At 45.1% G+C, this 12,251-nt stretch overlaps 1 protein-coding gene across 2 annotated transcripts in view; it reads right to left on the minus strand.

Annotated features, from left to right (window-relative positions):
- CHN1 (chimerin 1) overlaps positions 1-8,650 on the minus strand; it is a 184,364-nt gene extending 175,714 nt beyond the window's left edge. Inside the window, exons 1-2 of one of the 2 annotated variants that reach the window (XM_075933671.2) lie at positions 8,372-8,650; positions 7,996-8,126 (exon numbers count right to left, since the gene is read on the minus strand). In XM_075933671.2, coding sequence (XP_075789786.2) covers positions 7,996-8,014 — 19 coding nt within the window. In that variant the 5' untranslated portion in view covers positions 8,015-8,126; positions 8,372-8,650. The other variant, XM_075933670.2, reaches the window with a different exon arrangement.
- Positions 8,651-12,251: the final 3,601 nt, after the last annotated feature.

Raw genomic sequence — 12,251 nt, forward strand, 5'->3', positions numbered from 1 at the left:
AAGACTTACTCATCAGCTACCAAACTAGTCTGCCTGCCTGCAGAGCTTAAAATGTTTCCCAGCCAGCCAGATTGCCTACCGGGCCATGTGCTCCATGAATAACTGAGCCCAAGAGAGGGGGCGCGATTCTTTTTAGCTGACTGTTATTCTAACAAGCAGCTCCCGTTGGCTGGTTTCTGTGCCAATGGGAATATGAAGGGGGCGGGGCAGCTCCTAAAACTTCTCCCCTCTCCTCCAGTTTTAAAACAGAAAGGGACTCGCTTTTCTGCACGGTACGCGGGGCAAGCTGGAGAGCCTGCCTGGGGCTCCCCGCTGCTCCACAGGCCAGATTTGGTGCCTTGGCGGGCCGGATCCAGCTCACGGGCCGTACTTTGCCCAGGCCTGCCCTAATGCCATGGCTCAGGAAACTATACATGGGGAGCCTGGACAGCAGCAAGGAGTGGTTCAATAACAGGCTGAGCAAGTTCAGAATAACTGCAGTATGTGCTTTTGGCCAATTGAAGGTCTGCTGGCAATGTTTGTATGGGAAGCTGGACTTGGGCAATAACATCCCTATGGTTATCACTGCATGCTATACTCTTCATAATATTTGTGAAGAGAAGGTAAAAGCTTTACTCAGAGCTGGACCACTGAGGCTCAGGACCTGGAAGCTGAGTTTGAATAGCTTGAGACCAGGGCTATTAGAGGAACACAGTGTGGGGCAATAAGAACCCGGGATGCCTTGAGGCAGCAATTTGATGCTGAAAGTCAGTAAAACTTGTTGCTATGCATGGGAGTGCCATGGCTACACTGACAAGGGGTTACTCTCATTAGTGCCAAGTACAGCGCATGCACCACAGTGACAGTAGCTTTGCTGGGATCAGTTTGCTTTCTTCCTTTCATGTAATGGAATAAAGATTGCTTTGCAATGCATGAATTTCATTTATTAAAATACAATACATATAAAACACCCATCAAACATGAAACAAACATTTTCTCTAGGGGAGACGAGGAGGTGGAAGAGGTAGGAGGTGAAGCCTGTAACATGTATAATTCTCCAGGCATATGTCCAAGATTCATATGCAGCCCTGCCACCTGATGTGTTGTGGAAGGGAAGCTGCAGTTCATCAGGACTAAGCTGAATGTGGATGGGTGATGCGTGTATCAGGAGTCTGCATGGATAGAGGCTGGGCAGGCAGGTGTGTAGTGGGACCCCTATTTGTTGGAGAGGAGAGTGGGGTGTACTGAAAAAAGTTTTGGAATACCAGCTGCAGGGGAGGCCAGTTGTGCAGCTGCTCCGTCTGCAGTGCTAGCAGTGCCTCCAGTGTGTTTGCTTGCTGCGCCATAACACTTAGGAGCAACTGCATGCTCTCCTTCTGCTCACTCCTGTCACTGTCCCTCCACTCCTGCAATTTTTCTTGGTATTTGGCATCTGTGTGGCTCAGGATGTCTAGCAAAAACTCCTCTCTAGGCTTTCTTGAGCACTTTCGTGTGCATCTCAGACACTCTGCAGGAGTCAGAGCTTCCTAAAACTGGCAATCTGAGGCCAACTCTACCAATGCCAAAATTGCAACATGTTAAGAGGGTCCATTGTTAATACTAGACACAGCACTGCCCTGACCCCTTTGAAACACTTGCACAGTTCACATACCTAGCACTATCTGACTGTCCCGGAGTGAGTGCACATAACATTTAGGATCCCCACAATGGTGAGTTCACTAAGGAAAACCCTATGCACAGCAGGGCAGAGGAAAGGGCCAGGACAACCCATGCTGTGGCAGAATGGATGGGGATATCCCTTGGTGTAGCTGGGCAGAGAAAATTCTTGCAGCAGAATTGCAGGAAAATCCCTTGGTGCAGCAAAGCAGGTTGCTAGGGAGGAGAGGTTTTAATTCGCAAATGGCCATACTGTGTTCTGTGCACATGTGATTTGGGAAAAACCCTGACCGGGGGGGGGGGGGGGGGGGGGGGAGGGGGGGGGGAGTGAAAGTTTTAGCAATGGCTGCTCATTTCCACAGTTCACCCCCAGAAGACATTTCACTGCTTAGGGTGAGCAGGGAAGCAAAGGAAGGTCTTTTACTCAACTGCAGGGAATGTCAACCTTCAGGTATCAAAAATCATGTTTGCTTTGCCGGTTAATCTGAGGAGAAGGGTGGCACAGCAGCTGCATGAAGCTTTTAATGAGGTCTGTGAGGCAGATGAATGAGATGTAAGCAATTGCATCAATGGTCTGTTCACCATCTGACTGAACCTTTGCTTGTAGAAATATCAAATAGAACAGAATGTCTCCTTTCTGTAACCCTCCTGCTCCAGCAAGTTGCTTGAGTGCTTCCAAACCCACTTAAGTCACATTATCCAGTGGCTCACCAATTTGGGGAGGGGGGTACAAATCTGCTCCTGACTGCAAACCTCTATGGGTCATCTCAAAGTATATCATCCAGCATTTTGTACTATCTGCAGATCATGGATACAGCATCAGATCAGTGATTTGCTTCCCACACTTTGTGGTAGGCGTTACACAGCTCCTTCACTTTGACCCTGCACTGCAGTGTGTCCTAGTCATGGACCCTTTCAATCACGCATCTAGAGATGTGTCCATAGATATCATTATTCCTAAGGCTGGAGCGTAGCTGGGACTGGACTATCTCCTCTCTCCCAATGCTGATAAGGTCCAGCACCTCCACATGACTCCAAGAAGGGGTTCTCCTGGTGCATGGAGCAGCCGTGGCTAGTTGGAGAGAAGTGCTGAAAACACACCGTGTATCATGGAGCAAACAGGAAGAGGACTTTCACATTTCAAAAAGAATGCAAGGGCAGGTCTGAGCATTGATCATCTGACCAGGACAATAGAGTTCAAACAGATGACCAGAGGCCAAAACAGGCATTTTGGGAAGGGTGCCAGAGATGAGTCAGGATGCAGTACTACACCATGGTGTCCACATTGGCACCCTAGTGCACTATCCAGAGCACAGCAAACACTATAATTCTTGCGGAGGTGTTTTACCTAGCGCACACTCACTGCAGAACTAGTGTGCACTAAGTGCCTTGATAGTGTGGACACCATGAAAGTTACAGCACTGGGGGCTGATTTACTGTGCAGTAACTTGCCAGCTTAGACTTGGCCTTTCGCTATGGCCATAGCACAGTAACTGGTCTCTTCCAGTAGAGACAACCTGCACATAAGTTTAATATACTGACATTAGAAGAAATACATAGATGAGACTACTGCATATCTGAATAAGTAAATCCACAATGAAACATCTCACTTTGGACTTGTCTAAAAGGGAAAGTTATACTGAAATAAGCAAAGGGCTTGTCTACTCGTGCCCCTTAAAGCACAAAAAGTCCTTTTTTGCACAAAAACTGTGCAAGCCTCTACACTTATCAATGACTTTTGTGGTGACACTCAGATGTTTCACTACAAATAGAAAATCATCTCCACAAGAAGAGTACAGCTCTTACTGGTGATACTTTAGTGATGTGCAAGTGAAGATACATTCTTCCCATTTACACAGCTGTTAGCCTCCAGAGGATATCCTACAAGATCAAAGTGGCTGCTCTGGCCAGCAACTCAGCTGCTCTGACACAAAGTAAACAGATGTCTGCTCCTCTCCCTGTAAAACCTCAAGAATTTTGAAACATCCCTTCCTGTTTTCTTGGTGAGCGTTCACTGATCTGTACAGGTGACAATAGTTGTGCATGCCAATCTGCTGCTTGAAGGAATATTCAGCTACTAGAGCTGATCAAGTGTTAGAGAAGAGGCTCTATGCAGGGACCCAAGATGCTCCTTAATCATCCTCCCTTCTCTCAAGACCTCCTCAAAATGGAGAGACCGCTGCACGGTGGGATAGGTGCCCTCAGTACACTGCTCTCATTGGCGATGGAAGTGCGGCAAATGTAATGCCTGTGAAAGTAAGTGAGAACACAAACCAGCAATTTTCTTTTACTTTTACCAGCACTTTTCCCTATCACCAGTGAAACTAACAGTGCAAAAATTCTAAAAGTGTAAATGTAACCTAATATGTGAATTTAAAATCCATATCATTGTATGTATAGACACTTTTAATTTCAATTTAAGAAGCCCTTTTCTGTTTAGTTTATGTTGCTTTGACAGTGGTTTAAGCTAAACCACTAATTCACTTTTATTATGGAATAAGATTGTCAACATAAGGAATTATACCATAATAACTGTACTGGTTTAATTATACCAGTGTAACTGTTAAAACTTCCCTTCTCAAGAAACTCTTAGTAGTCGTCTTATTTTTGCATCACTGAAAACAAGCCTAACTTTTTTGTATAAGTGTAGTGTGCGTGCGAGAAAGAAAGCATTTCACTCATAGTACAAGCAACAGGGTTCTTTAAATAAAAGTGCTTAAATAAAAGTTGCATTTACATAAATAAATGCCAGCAAATGCAAAGTTCTGTGTCTCTCAACAACCATGAGGCAGCAACAATGCACATATAATGTGCATTTACTTAAATGTTCACTCACAGCCCTGTATTAACAATTCTACAATGAAGAACTTGTTTTCCATTCCTCGAAGAAATAATTTGTATTAATCATCATTTATTAGGCTGATTCACAATTTTATTGTAAATGTTTTATTCCCCATTCTGGACTTTTTTAAATAGTGAAGTCAACGGAACTCTAACAAGTTACACCAGCTGAGGATGTGCAGGAGTCTTCAACTAGTGCAAGATGTTATTAAAAACTAGACACAATAGAGTGAACTGAGGACACAACAGAAGTCCTCACTTTAAATTTCTTCACTGGTGCATCTAAAAATTTATGACAGATGAGCTTAACCTTTTCTATGTACTGTAAAATCTATTTATTTTGGGATTTACATTGTTATTTAAAAAATAAAAGCAGCATCACATCTAGTACATGAAATATATATGTGAAGTAAAAAGAGAAGGAAAAAAATCAAAGCGTAGATGACTAACGTGCTTTTTTCCTATGATTGTGATGGAACTATTTGTGCAACCTTTCACCAATGTAAGTAAAAGGTTCATAATGTGGCTCTGCTTTCTAAACAATGTGAAAGTTGATTGATTTTATTAATGTTTATGAATAACTGTGAAATTTGTCTAATACAGGCAGTCCCCGGGTTACGTACAAGATAGGGACTGTAGGTTTGTTCTTAAGTTGAATCTGTATGTAAGTCAGAACTGGCGTCCAGATTCAGCCGCTGCTGAAACTGATCAGTTTCAACAGCGGCTGAATCTGGACGCCAGTTCTGACTTACATACAGATTCAACTTAAGAACCCCAGGCATCCCCAAGTCAGCTGCTGCTGAAACTGACCAGCGGCTGATTCCAGGAAGCCCGGGGCAGGGGCTTCCTGTAGTCAGCCACTGGTCAGTTTCAGCAGCGGCTGACTTGGGGACGCCTGGGGCAGAGCAGCTGGGGTGCTGCCCGGTTGGTCCAGTAGCTCCCAGAGCGGTGCTACGGGACCAACTGGCAGCGCCCCAGCTGCTGTACCACAGGTGTCCGGAGCAAAGCCGCGGAGCACGGGGGCAGCGGGACAGCCCAGACGCACCGTGGCTGTCCTGCTGCCCTCGGGCTCCGTGGCTTTGCTCTGCTTTGCTCCCCGTCCCTCTGGTCTGCAGACCAGGAGGACAGGGAGCAAAGCAGCGGAACACGCGGGCAGCGGACAGCCCAGACCCGTCTGGGCTGTCCGCTGCCCGCGTGCTCCGCAGCTTGGCTCTGCTTTGCCCCCCGTCCCCCTGGTCTGCAGACCATGGGAACGGGGGGCAAAGCAGAGCCAAGCCGAAGAGCACGCGGCCAGCTCACAGCCCAGACACATCTGGGCTGTCAGCTGACCGCGCGCTCCGCGGCTTGGCTCTACTTTGCCCTCCTGTCCCCCCCGTCCCCCTGGTCTGCAGACCAAGGGGACGGGGGGCAAAGCAGAGCCAAGCCGTGGAGCACGCGGCCAGCTGACAGCCCAGACGCGTCTGGGATGTCAGCTGAGCGTGCGCTCCGCGGCTTGGCTCTGCTTTGCTCTGCTTTGCCCCCCCCCGTCCCTCCCGTCCCCCTGGTCTGCAGACGGGGGGGACGGGGGGACGGGCAAAGCAGAGCCGAGCTGCGGACGGGGGGACGGGGACGGGGGGACGGGCAAAGCAGAGCCGAGCTGCGGAGCGCGCGGTCAGCTGACAGCCCAGACGCGTCTGGGCTGTCAGCTGGCCGCACGCTCCGCGGCTTGGCTCTGCTTTGCCCCCCCCCCGTCCCGCTGCTTTGCTCTGCTTTGCCCCCCTCCCCCGTCCCCCTGGTCTGCAGACCAGGGGGACGGGGGGGGGGGAGGCAAAGCAGAGCCAAGCCGCGGAGTGCGTGGGCAGCGGACAGCCCTGTCCGCTGCCCGCGTGTTCCGCCGCTTTGCTTCCTCTCCCTGGTCTGCTGGAGACCAGGGAGAGGAAGAGCCCCGTTCGTAACTGCGGATCCGACATAAGTCGGATCCGCGTAACTCGGGGACTGCCTGTACTGTTAACCTCCTACCCTTGCCATCTCTTTCTCTACTAGGTAAGTTACATGATGTCAAGTAATATTGGCATATAAACATCAATTTCCTATTTGGACACTATATCTTGTATTGGTAAAGGTGTGGACTTCAGCCTGCAAATGGCACCAGGTTAGACCCAAGCCCACACTGAAGAGGTCCCTGTACATGCACAGGGGTCCATCACAAACACTCAGCAGCAAGATCAGGGTCTACAGTTTGTTCCATTTTCAACTGTTTTGTTTTACAATCTTGGGCTCCCTAAAAGACTGAAATAGGAAATATAAAATAAAAATGACAGCACTGTAGCTAGCTGCAATACCACCTGAAGAGAACTGTTCAACACACAAGATGCATTTGGTCTTCCAAGGGTGTACAATATACTATAAAATCACAGTAAAAAAGAATGAAGAATCAAGTCTGATACTTGTAAGACTTTGCACTAACCTCAGAATCAAACTAAATCTAAACAAATTATTTACACAAGGAGTTAAAAAAGACATTAGAAACACACTTCAGTAAATGGTAATTATGTAAAATTGCTTATTTGAAAACACTTCTGAATTAAGAGGTAGCCAGGAGTTGTTTATGAGAGCAATTAAATTGGTTACAATTAATACTGTTACTATTAATCATGTTAAGTTTTGCTTCCTTTGTATTGTTGATTTTACTATAACTAGGTAAATTGATTTTTGGCACCCAGTACCTTTTTAAATAGCAAAGTAAGTAACATGCACAATAAGGCTTAACAATCGTATTAAAGAGAAACCATATATTCAACAGTTTAAATTGCAGTCTTTACATGTTTTGTTTTCCAACATGTCTAATGTTATAAAAATACCCAAAGCCAACATTCATAACCCTCTAGATACCGTGTTCTTTCTTGAAACTGTATTATTAAATATAATTATAGAAACACATCTAATTGTTATGGGCAATTAAGCACTATGCAGAGATATTCCCAGAAGAACAGGGGTTGTCTCATTAGCTAATTTATCATTTTACTGTACAATTCCTCTTTCCATTAGATGCACTTTTTAAAGCAGCATAACTTTCATGTATATTGCCATTCAAATATACTTTCAGTGCAATGTTCATGGAATTTAGCTCTCCCGGTGAACGCTAATCTTGTGCACCGCACAGGAGTGATAGCTGTTGGGCTATAAAGAACTAACTCTAAAGGGATTTATTTTTCTTTTGCAAAACCATAAACTTTATAGTAATTATCAGGTGATGTGTAACTAGAGGATTTGCGCCTGAGAATATCTGTAGCCTAATACTGCAGTTCCCAGTAATTGTAGCTACTGTAGCTAGCTATTACTTTACAAGCCTGAAATTAACTGAAGGAGCACACGCCCTTAGGCTCTGCCTTGAGAGGAAACAATGGGAGAGACCAGCCTTATCTAGCTAGCCATCATCCCTGTACAAGGAACGCCAGGCTGCCCAGAAGCACTGGAGAGCCACCGAAATACCCCCACGCTTTCTCCTGCTGAGCCACGGAAAGACGGGTTTTTACTTACCAAACAAGGTTAGGGCCATTGTAAAGGTGCTGCAAGTCGCAGGATCACGTCAAGGTTGGTCAGACAGCACGGGGTGGGCATTGGCTCAGCAGCTCTCCCATGAGCTGGGCGCAGAGGGGCAGGCAAAACCCCTGCAATAAAAGTTAGACACAACGTTGTCAGGAGCAGCCACTTGCGGCTGCGATGCGCCGTGGAGAGAGCCGAGACTTACAAGCCAAGGAGCCGCCCAGCGACTTCTCCCTGGCTCAGAAGCCAGGCGCGCTCCGCAGAGAGGGCAGCGAGCAGCCGCCGCCGCAGCTGTCGCCTCAGTGCTGAATGCATGGCTGTGATAGACAGGGCCAGCCTGCACTCACTCGCCTCCCTCCCAGCCACTCACACTGCAGCCTTCAGGCGCGGGGAGCCATCTTGCTTCACCACATGACCGGCCGCTCCTCCGCCGGCCTCCCAGCCCCGTCTGCGGAGCACTGCGTGTGTTCCCATAGCAACAGGGATTTCACGGGCCACCCCATCCCCAGCCTCCGAGCACGCCCCGCGAGCCTGAGCTCAGAGCGGGTGCACACGGCCCCCGCCGTGCAGGGGATAAAGGTGGGGAAATGTGCCCCCTCCCAAACGCTGCCCTTTGGCTCCACTCTGCAGGCAGGGAACGCGTTTCGCCTCCTCCCCTTGCTGTGCAGCTCCAAAGCTGGCCCCTCGCCTGCAGAAGTTGGTCCAGTAAAGGAGTTAACTCACCCGCCTTGTCTCCCTCCGCTTTGCAGTCTCTCAAAGAGAGCAGGGTACAGCGAAGGCGCAACGCGAACAGTGTGAACACACGGGAAACTGAGGCAGCAGGGGGATGGTTAGGCGGGTGTGAGCAGTGAGGTGAAGAGGAAGACAGGCTAGGGACATGGGAAGGAAGGGCAAGGTGGCAATAAGTCTCACTGTCCGATCTGGTTGAGGATGGTTCTTAAGGTGCATCTATACTGAGCCAGCCTGTTTCGGTTGTACTGGCTGAAGTGGGCAGAGGCTGCAGGTTTCTAGAAACAGTGGGAGAAAACCTGTATAGGTAATTATGAAAGACACGCTGGATCACGGCTCAACACCAAGGATACTTCTAGTTTTCAAGGCAGCCCCGATATAATACAATTTACCTCAGCCCTTCCCCTCCATAACATTTTCCCAATACAATCAGTAAAGACAAATAATTAAATAATAGTCATATTCTGGTTTTAACTTGGTTTTATTTTGATTTTAAGAAGGAGAAAAAAAACCTGCATGTGGAATGTCAGGGACTTTGCCTCCCATAAAGTATTGGCAGGGTCCAGCTAGGGAGAGTGCTAAGAGAATACATAGGCTACGTCTACACTGGCCCCTCTTCCGGAAGGGGCATGTAAATTTCACGAGTCGTCGTAGGGAAATCCGCGGGGGATTTAAATTTTGAAGTAGGAATAAGAGCCTCCGGAAAAGGGCACTTTTTCCGGAGGATCGGGGCCAGTCTAGACGCTCTTTTCCGGCTTTTTTAAAAGCCGGAAAAAAGCGGCGGACATTTTTATTTAAATGCCGCGGGGGATATTTAAATCCCCCGCGGATTTCCCTACGACGACTGCTGTAATTTACATGCCCCTTCCGGAAAAGGGGCCAGTGTAGACGTAGCCATAGTGTGGGGCTATGTGAGGTAGGCAGAGTACATGCTGCTCTGGTCATTGTGGATTGTTGTTCTTAGACATATAGGACTGCTTGTGAACTGAACAAGTGTTTGATCAAGATTTTAGCTTTAGCCCCTGATCCTACGGGAGTTATACATGAAGCATTCAGTTATTTCTGCAGGAGATACAGACTTCAGAACTATATGCCTGTGCATAATCCTTTATAGTACTTGAACCTTAATCTACCTCTTTTGGGAACAGGAAACATGTGAAAGGAACTCCAGCAACACATTTACCCTGTAATTAAGTTTTACCTCTTTCTTTTATAATTCATTTATTCTTTCTTGAAATGTTCACAATAATATACACACATATATACTCTCTCCTCCATACCCAAGAGTAACTTTTCACTTTTGGAGTAAATCTTGGGGGAAGGGAAAGGGGAGAGAAAAACAGAGACCATTGATACTTTAGGAAATGTAGTTATTCACTATGTTATGTATCCTCCTTACAGTAACTTTAAATAGCTGCCCTGCATTTAAGTAGGAGTATTTTTATTTACTTCACAGTTTCACGCTCTGTGGCCTTAAGTAACTTCTCTGTACCTCAGTCTCCACCTGTAAAATGGCATTAGTGCTTTGCCTCATAGGGATGTTACGTTTGGATTAATAGCAGCACTGTATTTCAAGAATGTAAGGAACTTTGGGCAACATTTTCAGAAATGCCTATGTGACTTAGGAACTCAAGTCCTATTTTCAACAGTTGAGGTACTTACGCATCTAAATCTCTGACAAATCCAATACACTGGCACATATTTTTTCAGTCCTCTAAGTACTACGGTAAGCCTGGTGACAATGAAGGGGGAAATAATAATTTTTAATCAAAATTAGGAAACGTGAAATATTAGAAATGTGTCCGTATTACAATATGTTTAAAAATTCCAGGACCACCCCTTTTAAAAGTGAAACCAAAGCACTAAATGATTGATATGACAAGTACAATTCATTTGTTTACAACAGACACAGGAAAACTTTGAAGTACTCTGTTACCTAAAAAGGTAGGTACAAGAAATGGCAATTTCTCTGTCACTCAGAGTCAGATTTGCTTTGGGTTGTTACCAAAATAACGTTTTGTTGCTTTTTTATTTTTGGTATCCCCAATGAGCCAACTCTGCTAAAACAATAAGCAGAGAATTCCAATCCATCCTAAATATCATCCCAATTGTTTAAATTACCATCAGTTACAGCTTTGCAAAAGCACTGAACGTAATGGAGCTGCAGAGGCATCACTGAAAAAAATAAAATTGCACAGGTTGTCACTGTGGGCCATTGTAGCCCTTTATTTTTAACAATATGTAAGAGAAAAGGAACACAACCTTGCACTTTTATCTATGAATCGAGCACATTTGATAGAGAAATGATAATGAAACAATAAATAAAGGCAGGCCCACAGTGCCATTTTTCAAACTAGGACTGTGCTTTCAGGGTTTTGAAGCTCAAAGAAGGTGAATAAACAATGTGATAGTTGTTTGTTTTACAACAACTTTCCAAATGTGTATTTGTTATAGTGGAGCAGTAGAGAAAAAAAATCTAAACTGCGGAGGTTAGGACATTGTCCTGGGATGTGTGTTCCTGTTCTGCCTGATTCAGAGCATACTTGTTTCATTCCAAATCACTATAAATTAAGCAGGATAGGGATGTGAACCTGTCTACAACTAATCCCATGGTAATGAAATGGGCTAGCTTTTGTGCATAAAAACTGTTTGCATGGCCATAGGCTACAGGATTAGGTCCAATGGGTATATAAAAGTAGCTTAACCTTTAAGTAAAGCAGTTACAAAATTAGGTCTGCAGTATATACCCCAGTGAATTCACATGCTTGCACATCACAGATCAGACTATCATACTATTAACTACTTTCTGCTCCTTTTCAAACCAGGGCCCATACTCCTGCTTGCTAATGAAAGAGCTGTACAGAGGACGGAAGTTCCATTTCATAATGGATTTTGTGAAATCTTAATCTGGTTTTGTTCAGAAAAGGAACAAAAACTGAAAATTGTGAAGGAAAATTGAAAAATATTTGTTGTAGCTCAATTAAAACATTTTGCTTAGACAAAAATAAAATGTCTCAATTTTGACCTTATACAATACAAAGTTTAAAAAATTAAACGTCATTTCAAAACAAAAAAGTCAAAACATGTCATTCCAAAACTATTGCCATGGGATGTTATGACATAATCAGAACTTTTTCTTCCCTGGTTTTCTTTTGAATTGTGAATCTGGCAAAACTAACCCAATTTTGATATTAATGGAATATGGTTCCTCTAAAGCTTCTTTGTCCAGCTCTGCCAATGAAAAGTGATCTTTTTCTTCTCCAAAGAAAGTAAGATAGTGAAAAGGACAATAAGATTTGTAAAAACAGAACAGAAAACTGCCTTTTTCACTCTGCTTAAATAATATGTAAATTTTCTCCCCAAAGATTTTTTTTTAAGTAGTTAGATTGTCAAACTATTTTTCTATATTTCTTACAATTAAATAGCTAGATTTTACTCCAAAGTCTTTGAATTAAAGAACCAACTTTTACTCTTCTGCTATATGGAAGTATTTCCTGCTATTTAATGAACTGCTTGTTTAG

Source organism: Pelodiscus sinensis, chromosome 7 (assembly GCF_052426305.1).
Source record: "Pelodiscus sinensis isolate ZL-2025 chromosome 7, ASM5242630v1, whole genome shotgun sequence".
NCBI lineage: Eukaryota > Metazoa > Chordata > Testudines > Trionychidae > Pelodiscus > Pelodiscus sinensis.